The 17,568-nt window shown below is 32.5% G+C and overlaps 1 protein-coding gene across 1 annotated transcript in view; it reads right to left on the bottom strand.

Moving 5' to 3' along the window:
- Positions 1-11,778: 11,778 nt before the first annotated feature.
- LOC148943817 (putative nuclear hormone receptor HR3) overlaps positions 11,779-17,568 on the bottom strand; it is a 115,763-nt gene continuing 109,973 nt past the window's right edge. Inside the window, exons 2-3 of the mRNA XM_089101068.1 lie at positions 16,247-16,489; positions 11,779-12,213 (exon numbers count right to left, since the gene is read on the bottom strand). Coding sequence (XP_088957194.1) covers positions 12,137-12,213; positions 16,247-16,424 — 255 coding nt within the window. The 5' untranslated portion in view covers positions 16,425-16,489 and the 3' untranslated portion in view covers positions 11,779-12,136. The remainder of the gene's footprint in view (positions 12,214-16,246; positions 16,490-17,568) is intronic.

Genomic DNA, 17,568 nt, shown 5'->3' with positions numbered 1-17,568 from the left:
CACCGTTTGCATGCACAATACAGAAATTTAATTTAAGAAATTATGAAAAAAATTCAAGTAAGTAACAATCTCTTTCTTGAAGTCCTCTCTTGGATACACAATACGGAAATTTCATTCAAGAAATTATGAAAATATTTGTAAGTAAGTAACAAACTCTTTCTTGAATACATCTCTTGGATACACAATAGATATACTTCATTCAAGAAATTATGAAAATATTGGTAAGTAAGTAACAAACTCATTATTATTTTCACCTCTTGGATACACAATACGGAAATTTAATTCAATAAATTATGAAAAAATTGTATGTAAGTAACCAACCCTGTCTTAAAGTCACCTCTTGGATACACAATGCAGAAAGTTCATTTAAGAAATTATGAAGAAGTTGTAAGTAAGCAAGTAACAGATTCTTTCTTGAATTCGCCTCCTGGATAAACAAAAAGACATTTCATTCAAGAAATTATGACAAAATTCTAAGTAAGTAACAAACTCTTTCTTAAATTCGCCGTTTGGATGCACAATACAGAAATTTAATGCAGGAAACTATGAAAAAATTGCAAACAAACTCTTTCTTGAACTTGGTTCCTGGACGGACAATACAGCAATTTCACTCAAGAAATTATGAAAAAATTGTAAATAAGTAACAAACTCTTTCTTAAATTATCCTCCTGAATGCAAAATACAGATATTTCATTCAAGAAATTATAAAAAAAATTGTAAGTAAGTAACAAACTCTTTCTGGAATACACCTTTTGGATACACAATATGGAAATTTCATTAAAGAATATATGAAAAAATTGCAAGTAAGTAACAAACTCTTTCTTGAATTCTCCTACTGGATACACAATACAGACATTTCATTCAAGAAAATAAAAAAAAATGGTAAGTAAGTAACAAACTCTTTCTTGAATTTACCTCTTGGGTACACAATATGGAAATTTAGTTCTAGAAATTAGGAAAAAAAATGTAAGTAAGTAATTAACAAACTCTATCTGAATTCGCCGTTTGGATGCACAATACAGAAATTTAATTCAGAAAATTAATAAAAAAATTGTAAGTATGTAACATACTCTTTCTTGAAGTCACCTCCTGGATAGACAATGCACAAATTTAATGTAAGAAATTATAAAAATATTGTAATTAAGTAGTGAACTCTTTCTTGAATTCGCCGTTTGGATGCACAATACAGAAATTTAATTCAGGAAATTATGAAAAAAATTGTAAACAAACTCTTTCTTGAACTCGCTTCCTGAACAGACAATACAGCAATTTCACAAAAAAAATTATGAAAAAATTGTGAGTAAGTAACAAACTCTTTCTTGAATACAACTCTTGGATACACAATAGAGATACTTCATTCAAGAAATTATGAGAATATTTGTAAGTAAGTAAGAAACTCTTTATTGTTTTCACCTCTTGGATGCACAATACGGAAATTTCATTCAATAAATTGTGAAAAAATTGTAAGTAAGTAACAAACTCTTTCTTGAACCGGTTATATATGGCAGTACACCTGCTCAGACACACAGTCATAGTGAGAGAGACATGCAAAAAGTTGGGTTAATTCAGGTTCACTTAGAGTGGGGGCCACTCTAAGTGAACCGGAATTATACAAACTTTTTGCATGTCTCTCTTACTATGACTGTGTGTCTGAGAGGGCGTGCTGCCATCTATAACTGGTCTAGCCTAAATTCAACGTAATTATGCATAAAGTCAAAATAAATAGAACTTGGATATTATGAATGTTATCTGATGTATCCAAAGAGTTTGTAACTTACTTACAATTTTTTATAATATCTTGAATGAAATTTTTGTATTGTGTATTCATGAGTTGAATTCAAGAAAGAGTTTGTTACTTACTTACTTACAATTCTTTCCTAATTTCTTGAACGAAATTTCCATATTGTGAATCCAAGAGGTGAATTCAAAACAGAGTTTGTTACTTACTTACCATTTTTTTATAATTTCTTGAATGAAATGTCTGTATTTTGTATCCAGGAGGAGAATTTAAGAAAGATTTTGTTACTTACTTGCAATTTTTTCATAATTTCTTGAATGAAATTTCCTTATTGTGTATCCAAGGGGAGAATTCAAGAAAGAGTTTGTTACTTACTTACAATTTTTTCCTAATTTCTTGAGTGAAATTGCTGTCTTGTCTGTCCAGGAAGCGAGTTCAAGAAAGAGTTACTTACTCTATTAATTATTATTACTTACTTAGAATTTTTTTTATAATTTCTTTAATGACATTTCTGCATCGTGTATCTAAGTCATGAAAACAATAAAGAGTTTGTTACTTACTTGGAATTTTGTCATAATTTCTTGAATGAAATGTCTTTTTTGTTTATCCAGCAGGCGAATTCAAGAAAGAACTTGCTACTTACTTACAATTTTTTCATAATTTCTTAAATAAAATTTGTGTATTGTGTATCCAAGAAGTGACTTTAAGAAAGAATTTGTTACTTACTTACAATTTTTTCATAATTTCCTAAATTAAATTTCTTTATTGTGCATCCAAACGGCGGATTCAAGAAAGAATTTGTTACTTACTTACGTACATTTTTTTCTAATTTCTTGAATGACATTTCCGTATTATTTACCAAAAAGGTGAATTCAAGAAAGAATTTGTTACTTACTTACTATTTTTTTATAATTTCTTGAATGAAATGTCTGTATTGTGTATCCAGGAGGAGAATTCAAGAAAGAGTTTGTTACTTACTTGCAATTTTTTCATAATTTTTTGAATGAAATTTTCATATTGTGTATCCAAGAGGTGAATTCAAGAAAGAGTTTGTTACTTACTTACAATTTTTTCATAATTTCTTGAAAGAAATTTCTGCTTCGTGTATCCAATAGGTGAAAACAATAAAGAGTTTGTTACTTACTTAGAATTTTGTCATAATTTCTTGAATGAAATGTCGTGTTTATTTATCCAGCAGGTGAATTCAAAAAAAGAATTTGCTACTTACTTACAATTTTTTCATTGTTTCTTAAATGAAATTTCTGCATTGTGTATCCAAGAGGTGACTTCAAGAAAGAGTTTGCTGCTTACTGACAATTTTTTTTCATAATTTCCTTGACTAAATTTCTGTATTGTGTATCCAAGAGGTGAATTCAAGAAAAAGTTTGTTACTTACTTACTTACAATTTTTTCATAATGACATATCCAAGAACGGATGTTGATAAAGAAAATATTCATTCTAATACACAGATTTTGTCAACGTTATCCGACGTATCCGAAAAATGATATCGATAAGGAATGTTAACAAAGAATTTTTTCAATTTAATAGTCAAATTATGTCAGTGTTATCAAACGTATCTATCAAAAGACATTGATAAAGAATTTATTAACTCTAATGCTTAGATTTTCTCAATTTTATCAATCATATCTGACAAAGCATGTTGATAAAGAATTTATTCACTCTGATACATAGATTATGTTAATGTTATCTGATTTATCTGAGAGAAGAAGTTGACATAGAGTTTATTCAGTATGACACTTAGATTTGGTCAGTGTTATCAAACGTATCTGTCAAATGACATTGATAAGGAATTTATTTACTCTGATACTTAGATTTTCTCAGTTTTCTCTGATGTATCAGGCAAAGGAAGTTTATAAAGTACCTATCTACTCTATTGCATAGATTGTGACAATGCTATCCAAAGTATCCGAAAAAGGATTTTGATGAAGAATTTATTCAATCTGATACTTAGATTTAGTCAATTTTATCTGATGTATCTGACAAACATGTTGATAGAAAAATTTTATTCAAACTGATAATTAGATTTTGTCAATGTTATCCCATATGTCTGACAATAGATGTATGCAAGATCCTTTTCTTACATCTCCGATGTTAAAATAGACTTTATAAACGTTTGATATGCTAGTATACTCTAAAAATAATGAACGCATAACAATTATATTCATAGTATATTTCTAATGAAATAATGACATTTAGAATATTAATAAAAAAAATATATAATGATACATTATTAATATCAATTAGCAACTTTAGACATTTTGAATCTGTTCCATAAAAGACTTCAACATATTCTCTCTTGATATTGTAGCTATTATCTTCTCTTAGCTCGTAATCAGTAGAATAATCATTATTCCATTTCGAGTAATACACAATTTTTACTGGTGTGTCACCGACAAGCTCAATATGCGTTTCGTCTTTGGTACTATATGATTCATTAACTGTTTGATCAATGGTAGTAACGCTTGCTGACACTTTGTTTTTTACCGATTCATCTTTATATTCCTTAGTGATATTTTCTACCAATGCCCTTTTTATTTTTCCGGCAATTTCACTGTCTATTACAACATTATTTTTATATATGTAACAGTTTCAGCACGTGGACAAGATATGGTTTATGATATTAGTAGAAGAGTAGGCCTTTATTACCTTCTTTGCTTTCGTTAGAATGCTAACACCTAAAAGATGACGATAGGTTCTATCAATAGGCAGCATGTTACCTATAGCACTAGCAAGAAGATATCCCTCTTCATCAACTGTTATTTGTATGTTGGCATTCTCTTATAACTTCTCTGGAAATGATAGTTTCGCATATCCACCATTTGTACAATTGAATTGTTTTGGTACTCCAAAGAAATTTAATTCCTTAGTGTCATGACAACGCACGCATACGTTTCCAATAGTGCTACCACTTGTGCTCGTTTCATAGTTCAAATACTTCTCCTTGTCAGCATTCAATACTACAATAACCCTAACATGTGAACACATTTCTACTGGGGGGTCATCCACATGTTCAACATGCATTTCATCTTTGCTATTATTTGGTACATTAATTGTTAGATCAATGGTAGTGACGTTTGCTGGCACCTTTTTTTCATATATTCATCTTTATTTTCCTTAGTGATATTTTCTGCCAATCCCTTTTTTTTCTGGCAATTTCACTGTCTATTATCACATTATTTTTACAGTGGTAAAAGTTTTGGCATGTAGACAAGATAGGGTTTATGACATTGGTGGAAGAGTATGCCTGTCTTCCTTTTATTTTCCGTTGAATGCTAATACCCGCAAGCTGACGATGGGGTGTAACAAGAGGTAGCATGTTACCACAAGTACTGGCAGGAAGATGTCCCTCTTCATCAACTATTATTTTTATGTTGGCATTCTCTTTGAGTGCGATCATCTCTGGATATCTCACTCTTGCATATCCACCATCATAAGAGTTGAATTTTTTTGCCACTGCAAAGAAATTAAATTTCTTACTGTCATGACAATGCACGCACACATTTCCAATAGTGCTACCACTTGTATTTGTTTCATAGTTCAAATACTTCTCCTTGTCGGCATTCAATGCTACAATACCATTAAGATGTGAACAAACTTTCTTAAAATGCTCCATCTTCACTTTTTTAAAGGTATGACTTATGTGTTTATCGTTCCACTGCGTCAAAAATACTGATTTAATACATGCAATAAACTAGGTAGTGTCAATAACCTGTCATAGAGTACCAGTGGGAAAGCCATGTCGTGTCTATGAGCAATCATAGAATATGATTGGTAGATCCGTAAGTATATTTCACGTCATTTTAAGATACGTAAAAAAAGTTGAATAATTTCTAAGTGCATAAAAAAATTCAGTCAAAAAAAGTGCTACTACAAAAATTATTTTTCTAATAGTAAAGGTAGAGACTAACATATCTATACCATTCTCATTTTGAGTTTGGAAAATATTAAATGTAAATTTTTAATGTTTTAAATATGTTTCATCTCATTCAAAGAAATGTAAAAAAAGTTGAAAAAATACCATGTTAAAAAAAGTTTAAAAAAATTCAAAAAAATGGGGAGAGGGGGGCCAAAAAATTCGGGGGAGGGGACCCCCTTGGAGTTTGGGGATAGAGGATCTTTGGGGGTTTAGGTCCCTGGTGGTCAGGGTCATTGGTGCTTATGATATTTGACGGTTCATACTCAAACAAACCTCACAACTTGATTTTTAAGGATTTCTATGGATTGTTCTGAATTTCTTTTTTAAAATTCTTTTCTTGCCATTTACATCTCTCTTAGTATCACCTTTTTAGTATGCTATAACGTTAAACGCCACTTGTGTATTATACAGAACACATCGAAGAAGTAAAGCTAGGTCAAGTCACAAGGTCATTTTATCATCGTTAACCATTTTCATAGACTGATGTTGTTCCAAATTTATAACAAATTGCCTGAGTTAACAAGCCCTTCAGGGTTACCTTAACTGGTAATCAGTTTAACCCTTTTTTACCACCTTCATACAATCCAATTCGCAAATGTTTTCTAGCTCAGTTTTTCCCTATTATTCCATCAAGGTCGTTCATACAGTCCAATTCGCAAATACTATACCTTTTTTCGCAAATAAGGTTATTTTTTGGTAAATGACTCAACACCATATGTCAATCAATCAATTTTGAATATAGCATCCTATTCTTTAATTAGCAGCGACGGATTCCTAACAAACTAGTCTTGACTAAAGGCAATTGTCCAAAAAATAGGTGTTGGCTCAGAAACCCATCTGATTACATTGCACAATCTCGTGTGCTCTTTGAAAAGGTGTATAGGTCTATGCAAATAGCATGGCAAGGAACATAATCTAGGCAAATAGCACGGCAAGCAACATAATCTAGGCAAAGTATAATTTAACACTCTACTTACATCTGCTTTTAAAATCTAACCAAATCAAAATTTTGTAAGTGTATCCAAGCTATCAAAGCAAGTAAACAGATTCGTTTCAAGCTTGATTTGCATATTCGATTTAAGTTTCACTCGTTTTAAGATTTAATATTAATTTACATTAATATCTATTGTATGTTTTTTAGCATTGATTGTTCGTTTAATTTCTGTTCATTTTATGTTTCATTTATACTTCAATACCAAATCATTTTTTTTCATTTTAGGCTTGATTTTCATATTCAATCAAAGCATTACTCGCCTTAGGATCTATTTATTCATTTATATTATTAGGCCTACTTGTTGTATGCTTTTTGCTATGATTGTTTATTTAATTTCTGTTTGTTTTGCGTTTCATTTATTGATTAATAGTAATTTCTGGTCGTTTTGAGTTAGAATTTTAACAGGTATTTGTATCTGCTGAGCTTCAGTTTAAACTGGCCTTTACTTTTCTCTGAAAAACTTATTTTGTGGAAAGTTTTATTTAATTAATTTTTATTCGTTTGTGATTGCAAAAACTTTCAAGTTTTTAAGAATTCCTTATTTCAAAACACTTTTTTTTAAACAGATCAAATGTTTAACAAAGTATCAGAACTGGTATCAAAGTAACAATATCAAAATGAAAAAATAGGTCTGTGTCAACCTCGGAGTCTTTATTATCTGATGTTTGAACTAATTTTAACAAAATAGCTAAATCTTTTTATACTCTTAGGAAATGAACTAGAACTTTTAAATTCCATTCAAATGAGCCCTCTTTGAAGTTTATAAGAGTATCTCTTTCATAAGGACCATATACGGCCCTAGGACATAGCTTACAATACCTGCTCCCCGGGCCCTGGGGGGTTGTGTCGACGCTGGAGTTTTTGTTATCTGATATTTTAATTATTTTCTTAAAAAGATGGCTATGTAAAAATGTGTATTGGATGAGTTTGGGGAAAAGGGTGTTTGAGGGGGGGGGGGTATCTAATTGCCCTCAGATATCTTTTGACTCTAAAAAGTGTACTAGAACTTTCAATTTCCAATCAAATGAACCCTCTCTGAAGTTTATGCGGGCATCCCGTTCATAAGAACCATATACGCCCCCAGGACAACACTTACAATGCCTATCCCCCGGGTCCGGGGGGGTTGTGTTGACACCAGAGTGTCTGTTATCTAATTTTTGAACAATTTTCAAAAAGCTGGCTATTTAAAAATTTGTAGCGAATGAGTTTGGGGAAAACGGACGGGGAGGGGCTAGTTGCCCTTAAATCTCTTGACTCTAAAAAGTAAACTAGAACTTTCAATTTCCAATCAAATGAGCCCTCTATGAAATTTATACGAACATCCCTCTCATAAGAACCATACATGCCTTTAGGGCAAAACTCAAAACGCCTTCACCCGGGCCCTGGGGGGTTGTATTGACGCCGGAGTTTTTCTTATCTGACCTTTGAACTATTTTTAACAAAATATCTACCCAAAATTTTCATCAGAAGGGTTTGGAAAAAGAAGGCGTGGGGGTCTGGGGCTAGTTGCCCTTGGATCTCTTTTAACTACTAAAAAGTCAGCTCGAACTTTCAGTTTCCAATCGAATGAGCCCTCTCTGAAGCTTATAGGAGGTTATATGCTATAACTTATAAGTTATAGCATCCAAACGCATCCAATTGAAATTGTGCGATGGTAATTTTCTTCAAGATAGTCCATAGAACACATAACAATGCCTCCAGAGTTGGCAAAAACACCCAGGACTTCGAGGCAAAGATTTTGAGTTTTTCCCATGGGGGCATGTCAAGGTCTTATGAATGGGTAGTCAAATTAAGTTCAGATGGATTTCATTTGATTTTAAATTCGAAATTATTGTGCCCTTTTTAAAAGTCAAGGTGATTTGAGAGAATCTCCCATCCCCACGCCCCACACACCCATTTCCGACACAAACACTTAGAGGTGGCTCATTTGGATGAAATTGAAAATTCTAGTTCCTTTTTTAGGGTCAATAGTGATGGAGATAAAATAGCCCCCCCCCCATTCCCAACATATCACCAAACGCATACGATTGAAATTTTGCAACGGCAATTTTATTCAAAATAGTCCATAGAATACACAGCAATGCCTCCAGGCTCGGCATAGTACCTGGGGCCATATAAGGTTTTTATAAATAGGTGGTCAAATTAAATTCATTTGAATATAATGGATTTCATTTGATTTTAAACTCGAATTATCGTGCCCTTTTTAAGAGTCAAGGTGATTTGATAGAACCTCCGCCCTCCCAAATACACCCAATTTCAAAACAAACATCCAAACAGCGTTTAGAGATACCATTTTTTCAGCATTGTCGAAAGGTTCAGTAATTATGTATTTGGAGATGTCAATCCCTGTCTCAAAGCCTCAGGTCAAGGGCTGAAAGCTGTGCGATTTGTTTATTGTTCACATATATTATATGCTATTGAGAAAAATTATGATTGTTTGACTTCTACTTTCCCAAAATAAAAATGTGATTAACATGAGTCTTTCAGTGAATATTGAGGGGAGTGTTGAACTAAATCATAACATGTTATGTGTATATGGGTTGTCATAAGAGTTTAATTAAAGAATGACTGAGCGCATTAATTTGGATTTTATTTTGAAATGATAAGGATATGATCAATTTACCAAAAAGGCAATATTTGCACAACACTGCTTCTGCAACAACTGCTGCTAACAATGCCTTCAGGGCTGGCAAAACCACCCAGGACTCCAAGGCAAAGATTTTGAGCTATTCCCATAAGGGCATGTAAGGTTTTATGAATGGGTGGTCAAATCAAATTCAGATGGATTTCATTTGATTTAAATTTGAAATTATTTTGCTCTTTATAAGAGTCAAGGTGATTTGAGAGAGCCATTTACCCACCCCCACTTCTAAAACAAAAACTTAGAGGTGGCTCATTTGGTTAAAATTGAAAGTTCTTGTTCCTTTTTGAGCGTCAATAGTGACGGAGATCAAATAGCCCCCCTCCCCCCAGTCGCTTCTTATCACCCAACGTCTCCAACTGAAATTGTGCGATGGCAATTTTATTCAAAATAATCGACAGAACACATAAAATTGCCTCCAGGGCTGGCATAACCAAGCAGGACTCTAGAGCTCGGATTATAAGTTATGCCCTGGTTGTATGTAAGGTTTATATGACTGGGTAGTCAAATTAAATTTAGATGGGACTCATTTGATTTTAAATTCGAGATTACTGTGCTTTTTTTAAGAGTCAAGGTGATTTGAGAGAGCGCCTTCCCCACGCCCATTTCCAAAACAAACATCCAAACAACGTTTAGAGATTTAATTTTTTCAGCATTGTCAAAAGGTTCAGTAATTAATATATTTGGGGATATCAACCCCCCCCCCTCTCCACCCCGAGGCCTCAGGTCAAGGGATGAAAGCTGTGTGATTTGTTCAACATATAGTATATGCTATTGAGAAAAGGTATGAATGTTTGACTTCTACTTTCCCAAAATACAAATAGCATTAAGAAGAGTCTTTCAGTGAATGTTGAGGGAAGTGTTTAACTAAATCATAACTTGTTGTGTGTATATGGGTTGTCAGATGGGTTTGACTCAGGAATGACTGAGTATCTTAATTTGGATTTTTTTTTTAAATGATAAGGGACGCGATCAATTGACAAAAAAGACAATATTTGCACAATACTGCTTCCACAACAACTGCTGCTTCTACTGCTACCACAAGTAACATTACTTCTACCACTACAATCACTAAACTATTACTTATGTAGCTAGTACTACTAAGGCTAAGGATATTGAAAAAAATCTATGAAGAAACGTTGAGGGGAAAGTTGAACTAAATCAAAACATACTATGTGTATACAGATTGCTGATTCGGACGTAATAGCAATATTTCTGGAACGGCTTTTTATATCAAGAGGAAATTTCAGGGGTATTATCACAGAGACGTTCAGTTTACCAAAAGGTTAAATTTACCTTTTACTTCTGCTATTAATGCTGCTGCTACTACTGTTAATACCAATAATTATACACTAAAATTGCTATTACTGTTCCTACTACCACCATTTACTACTATGATACTAGTACAGTTAAGGCTACACGCATGGAGGTGAAAATTTCACAGAATATTGAGGGGGACTTTGAACTAAATCAAATCACACTATGTGAAAGCAGATGTGTAAAATAGCGTATCTTAAGAAGGGATTTGGTTATTAAGTTGAAACTTTTGAAGAATACTTAAAAGGAAAGATCAATTGACAAAAGATAAGATATGCATGTTAATACTAACACTAATACCACTGCTACTTTTACTTATGCTACTACTGCTACTATGCTATTCCAACTACTACTTCAATTGCAGCAACTTGTAAGGCTTATAGCATTAAGGTGAAAAGGGCGTCAAAAGTTCGTTAAAAGCGCACATGATCAATATTTTTGGAACGACCTAAGATATCAAGGTGAAACTTCTGGGGCATCATGAAAAAGGTGCCCAGCTGACCAAAAGGCAATATGCACACTCTGCTACCGCTATTAATACTGCTGCTACTACTGTTACTGTTTCTACTAATACAATGGTAACACTGCTACTGCTTCTACGGCTACCAAAACTGCTGTAATAATAGTACTTTTAAGTTTGAGTCTATCAAGCTAAAATTTGAGTGAATATTAATGGCAAATTCGAACTAACAAAAGACATTATTTGCATTCAAATTGTCAAAAAAGCAAATCTGAAGAAGGATTGGATTAGGTTTGGACTCTCAGAGAATACTTAAAATGAAAAATCAATTGACCAGAAAGCAATATATGCAAACTAGGCCTACTACTAATACTACTGCTACTACAACATTTACTAGTTTTACTGCTACTTTTACTATTGCACTAATTACTACTTCTATCGGAAGTAATTTTAAGGTTAAGAATATTAAAATGAAAATTTCAAGAAGGCTATGAATATACAGGTTATCAAAAGAGCAAATTGACAATATCGTAGCAATGGCTAATTGTATTAAACTGAGCAGTCACACAACTGCTTGGACTACTTTTAAAATATCTACCTAAGGGTTTGAAGAATTTTAAAATACAAATAAAAAATAATAGCATTTCAAAATTTTTTAATATTCAATTAGGTGACAAAAAGTATTGATAAGGTAATTTAATCCTGAATAAAATAATACGTAATGAATAGAGTCTAAGTTCGTTATATTTCAATGTTAGATGCAAAAATAGTTTCAACTGCTTTTTTTGTTTCCTGAATAGTAAATTACAAAATATGTTGAATTCATAAAACAGCAAAAATAAATTAAAAATAAATAATATTAGTTAAATCATCACACCAATGAAGACTAAATCTTGCGAATTTTCAAAGAAATAGACGTAAAATTAGAATGAAATAAATATTCAGCTAAAATTATAAAACTGTTTTAAAACTAAAAACAAACTGTTAATCAAATCCAGAATTTGTTGTTAACTAAATAAATACAACTAATAAAAAATCCATGACCCTCTCATTCGGGCATTGTAAAATCTTGCTGTTCTTCAACCTTTTGTCTCTGTTGTTTTGACATTCGTCCCAATTTTACGGCTAAAAGGAAAATACAGTGTGTTAATGCTTTGATATCTCAAGAATTTCGGGATAGAGGCTTTCTGATCTTTGTTTATATTTTTATTTTTATATAGAAAGTATCAAACATGAAGATGTCTAAAAATAGTTTATCGTATCCAGCCCAAGATTTATACTTGAACATTTAAAAAGAGCTGAACAAATATTTTGAACATCTTGACTTGGAGGGTCAAAGGTCATACGCGATATTTTTTGTTTTTCAGAAAATAAAGACACGTGAGTCTAATTTGAAAAATTAAGCCAAATAATGCCAACTAATTCTGTCTAAATTTAACTAAACTTTATTTCTGCCAACTAATGAAGGTAATTGCAGCAATTTGCCTCTTCTTGAGGCAAAAAAGTGACAAAAATGTCACTTCTCACCAAAATAGTGTTTTTCTTTTCTCAGCATCCAAGTCAGGTTAGGTTAGGTCATTGTCTGTATATAGTTTTCTTGCTTTTAAATCCTTGTATGAAAATCTTTTTTTGCCGTAATTATAAATTGCCTCTCATTCAGTGTAAATATTCAATGTTTTTATCTTACTTATGTTACTCAGACACCTTAATGACTTCCAACAATTAAATCAAATTGATCAAAGATGGATTTTATAAAATCAAGGAGGCACACTTGTGCCTCTATAAAGAGGCGACCCACCACAATTTTAAGCGATTTCAGGTCCTAGAGGTCGCAGAGAGACGGCGGTGATCGCATATTGTAGCCCAAGCTCAAACTAAGAAACATGCAAAATTTCATCTTCCTCCGACTTTATCTTCATGGGGTAAACTGGGCCGGAAGTTTGGACCCTCCCACCACAGCCCCCCTTTAACGTTGTCCGATTGGGCTGAAATTTAGAGAATAATTTTTTCTAGGGCCCGGGAGCTTATCCTCGAAATTTCACCTCAATCCGATCACTCCTTCCCTGTTTTCAAAAAACCAAATATAGCCACTTAAAATTTATATTTTTTTTTTCTTAGCCACGCCTACAGGCCACAGTTGGCCATGGATCCGGTTGAATGAGGACTCATTCGAAGCAGAATTTGACCTGTTAGGGCCTTTTGATATTTTCAGACCGAAAAAATTATCCCCCGAATTTACATTTACGAAAAACCTCGTTTTCCTATATTAGTCCATGTTAATTTTTCCCACCACAACCCCCCTTTAACGTTGTCTGATCGGGCTGAAATTTAGAAGATAAGCTTTCCTGGGGCCTGGAAGCTTATCCTCGAACTTTCAATTCAATCTGATCACTCCTTCCCTGTTTTCCAAAAACCAAATATCAAGTTTTTTGGGAATTTGCTTGCGTCGAAAATAGCTTCAATTTACTAAAAAAAAATTAAAATTGTGTCTGTTTAGTCTAGCGGTTGATACTCCAGACTGTCAGGCGGAAAACCCGGGTTCGATTCAATCTCAGAGCAAGTTTTTTATATGCTGAATTTAAACTTTAAAAAGAAACTCAGTTTCTTTTTTAAATTATTTGAAAAAAATTACGTTTTCTAAAGAGTTAAAGAGGCTGAGTTACAAGGTCGATCCTTGAGTAATAAACTCTACAAAAACGTGCAGAAATTATTTGAAAAAAACTACGTTTTCTAAAGAGTTAAAGAGGCTGAGTTACAAGGTCGAACCTTAAAACGTACAGGGATTAGGAGGCACAGTTGGGGGGGGTGCGCCCCCCAAACCCCCGCGTTAGCCGCCTTTAAATAAAAAAAGTTCTTTAAACTGAAAGTAACGAGCGACATTAAATCTTAAAACGAACAGAAATTATTCCGTATATGAAAGGGGCTGTGCCCTCCTCAACGCGTCGCTCTTTACGCTAAAATTTGACTTTCTCAAAACTCTTTCTTTTAAACAATAAAAACTTTAGCGTAAAGAGCGAGGCGTTGAGGAGGGCACAGCCCCTTTCATATACGGAATAATTTCTGTTCGTTTTAAGATTTAATGTCGCTCCTTACTTTCAGTTTAAAGAACTTTTTTTTATTTAAAGGCTGCGAAAGCGGGGGTTTGGGGGTGGCAGCCCCCCAACTGTGCCTCCTAATCCCTGTACGTTTTAAGGTTCGACCTTGTAACTCAGTCTCTTTAACTCTTTAGAAAATGTAGTTTTTTTCAAATAATTTAGATAAAAGTTGCATTCCTTTCAGCAGATTTTCACCTCGTTGTAACCATATTATAGCTTGTCTTTAATTAAATAATGCATTGGAATTTTGGTCAGGTTAGGTTGAATTACTTTAGGTTACACGCTCTAGGTGACCTCCCCCACCGGTAGTTTTCATGATTTTGTTACTAAAGCATTGTATTTTCATCATATTTTCTTTTATTTCATTAACATTTACCAAACTTCCCTTCTCGAGTGTTATTTATATAATAGAAAAGTACCAAATTTAATTTTATCAATATAATATATATTCTGAACTATAAATCTACTCTATATTAATAAACCAAATACCTTAAAAGGAGATTTAAGCAATAATATTCACAAGTTTCCAGCTTCACAACCTTGACGACTACAGGCAGGCAGGGCTGCCATTTGGTGAGAAAAAATATCACTACATTTTACCGATTTTCTTGTTGATTTAGTGACTTTTTTTAATAATCTATTTATTTATGTGCAAATTTAGTGATTTTTTGTTTAGACAGGAAAAAAATCACTAGAAATAATTATAAATCACCAGGGGCGGCAACCCTTTAGGCAGGTATGCAGATCACTATTGGCAGGTTGTCAATTGTGTTGATGAGTTGTTGCACAAAAAGATAAGGCATGACTTAAACTTGGCAACCACCAGGATGACAACTGAAGGATAGTCATAGTTAAAAATACAGTCCTAGCGTATCCAAAATAGGACTCACTGTGGTTTATGCTCGAGTAATCCCCCTTAACGTTATGACCAAGATATTCCATAAAGATTTATCAAGAATTTCATTTCTATGACCTGGGCAGCTTATCGATAGAGCGTATTTGATTTTTAAGTGGTGTAGGAGGACACTAACATAAATGGTATCTTAAATTTAATTAGAGGCTTTCTTCAGGTTCAACCTTATAAGCGAAAACAAAATGAAACAAAGCAAGCTGATGATTGGTGATTTGAAATAAAAACTGGTGATGAACTGAGTTTGAATTTATTCTATTGTATGTTGTTAAGATATTGAATATATTTAATATGAACTGGTTTTGAATTTATTCTATTGTTTGTTGTTAAGATATTGAATTTATTTCATATGAACTGGTTTTAAATTTATTCTTTTGTACGTTGTTAAGATATTGAATTTATTCAATATTACCTGGTTTTGAATGTATTCTATTGTTTGTTGTTAAGATATTGAATTTATTCAATATTAACTGGTTTTGAATGTATTCTATTGCACGTTGTTAAGATATTGAATTTATTCCATATGAACTGGTTTTGAATGTATTCTATTGCATGTTATTAAGATATCAAATTTATTTAATATGACCTGGTTTTGAATTTATTCTATTGTACGTTGTTAAGATATTGAATTTATTCAATATGAACTGGTTTTGAATTTATTCTATTGTATGTTATTAAGATACTGAATTTATTCAGTATAAACTGGTTTTGAACTTATGCTATTGTATGTTGTTAAGATAGGTAGATTTTAGCGCTGAACTACTTACATTTAGACCATTTATAAGTTATTAATAGGCCTTAAATCGCCATTTTTATTATTATAAGGGTAAATATAATACGTTTTTATTTAATTAATATTATATGTTATTATAAGGATATAAATGCTTTTTATGACTATGAACCTTCTTCAATTATTAAATAAATCCTAAGCCGATGCATATAAATGAGCTCGAAAGTCTACCAAAATAAAAAAAAATGGACATTGGGGAGGCCAATGAAACAGTCATTTTTTTAATGTTATTCTGAGTACTATAAAATAGAATCTAGGGGGGAGGGGTATTTTCAGCTGAGGGTAAACGCCTAGACTCATTTTTCTCAGTTATTGTTCAGTGAATGAATTGGAATAAAGATGCCTTGAAAAAGGGAAACTTACAGTCTTTGGACATTCCCCATGCCAAACATTTTTGCAGTCTACAATACTGGCATCTATTTCGGCTATCTTTGTTGATCACACAGTTTTTTATTCTTAAACATTGGTAGTTTGTCTTGCGGAATTGTGATCTCTTGTCTTGTGATCTCTTGAAGAATGCTTTACATCCTTCACAGGTCATTACTCCATAATGGTTTCCACTTGACTTATCCCCGCAAATCTTGCACAGGATAATTTTAATTTGGTCTAGAAAATAAAAAGAAAGTTAGAAAAAGATTAGGTATGAAAAAAATTTGTAAATAAAAGCTGGTAAAATTATTAGGCTAAGGTAAAAGGCACATTGTGTTAACAAGTTTGAGACAGATGGAACATTCTCGTAAGATCTTTTAGCCCCCTTCCTCTCGAAGCTGCATTTAATAAAATTGACAGTTCCACTCTAAGGGAAGATACTTGAATTTTAGGCTGCACTAATAATGGCACACTTTTGTTAAACTTGGCGCTCGCCACCATGCACGCATGATATTTCAATTGGACAAACACTTGAGTCTATATAATCTTAGTCTTGAAAAAAAAATGGAGTTCCAAAAATGAACCAATTATTGCTTCATTTTTATCCATGATATTTTTAACTTATTATTTACATAAGTAGTGTTGTTTTATTATAGCTTTATCAGTTATTTGCAGACTAATAAAAATAATAAGTTATTTATTCATGGCTGCCATCAGAGATATTCCTGCATAATTCTTTTGTCACTGATCATGCTAGTTTATACAAAAGATGAAATATAACTAAAACAAATAAAACTGATTATGATTAGTTAATCAAGAATACAACTAAAATCTGACAAGCAGAGTCAAAATTATTCTCTAAAAGAGTTAAAATGACTTTTCTTTTCCTGCTTTATATTTTACTTTTTTTCATTATAACGAGCAAAATGGGCAACGCCCTATGGGGAGGCCATCGTTTTGCTTAAGCCCCTCCTTAGAATACTAGGATAAACTTAGCCCTTTACTTAAAACATTAGAAAAAAAATTATTTCGAGAAAGATTCCAGTCTATCCTCTTAAATTTATAATCCTTCTGGAGAGACACCAACGGGGGAGGGGGAGAGGCTTACATTGAAATTTAGGAAATTGTTTTTCAGAGGTAGAAAATTAGCCTACCTGTCTAACATGATACGTGTATTTCTCATGAATAATTTTTGGCCTGGCCATTCTATTTTGACTAGATCTGATTTGAATTATAAGTTTAATTTTTGTGTTCATAAAAAGTGAACGAACTAAATATATACAACTCATATATGATAACTCAATTAGTAGTAGTAA

This window comes from Artemia sp. Qi Xiang Cuo, chromosome 15 (genome assembly GCF_049724085.1).
Source record: "Artemia sp. Qi Xiang Cuo chromosome 15, ASM4972408v1, whole genome shotgun sequence".
Lineage (NCBI taxonomy): Eukaryota > Metazoa > Arthropoda > Branchiopoda > Anostraca > Artemiidae > Artemia > Artemia sp. Qi Xiang Cuo.
This window is presented reverse-complemented; position numbering and strand designations above follow the sequence as displayed.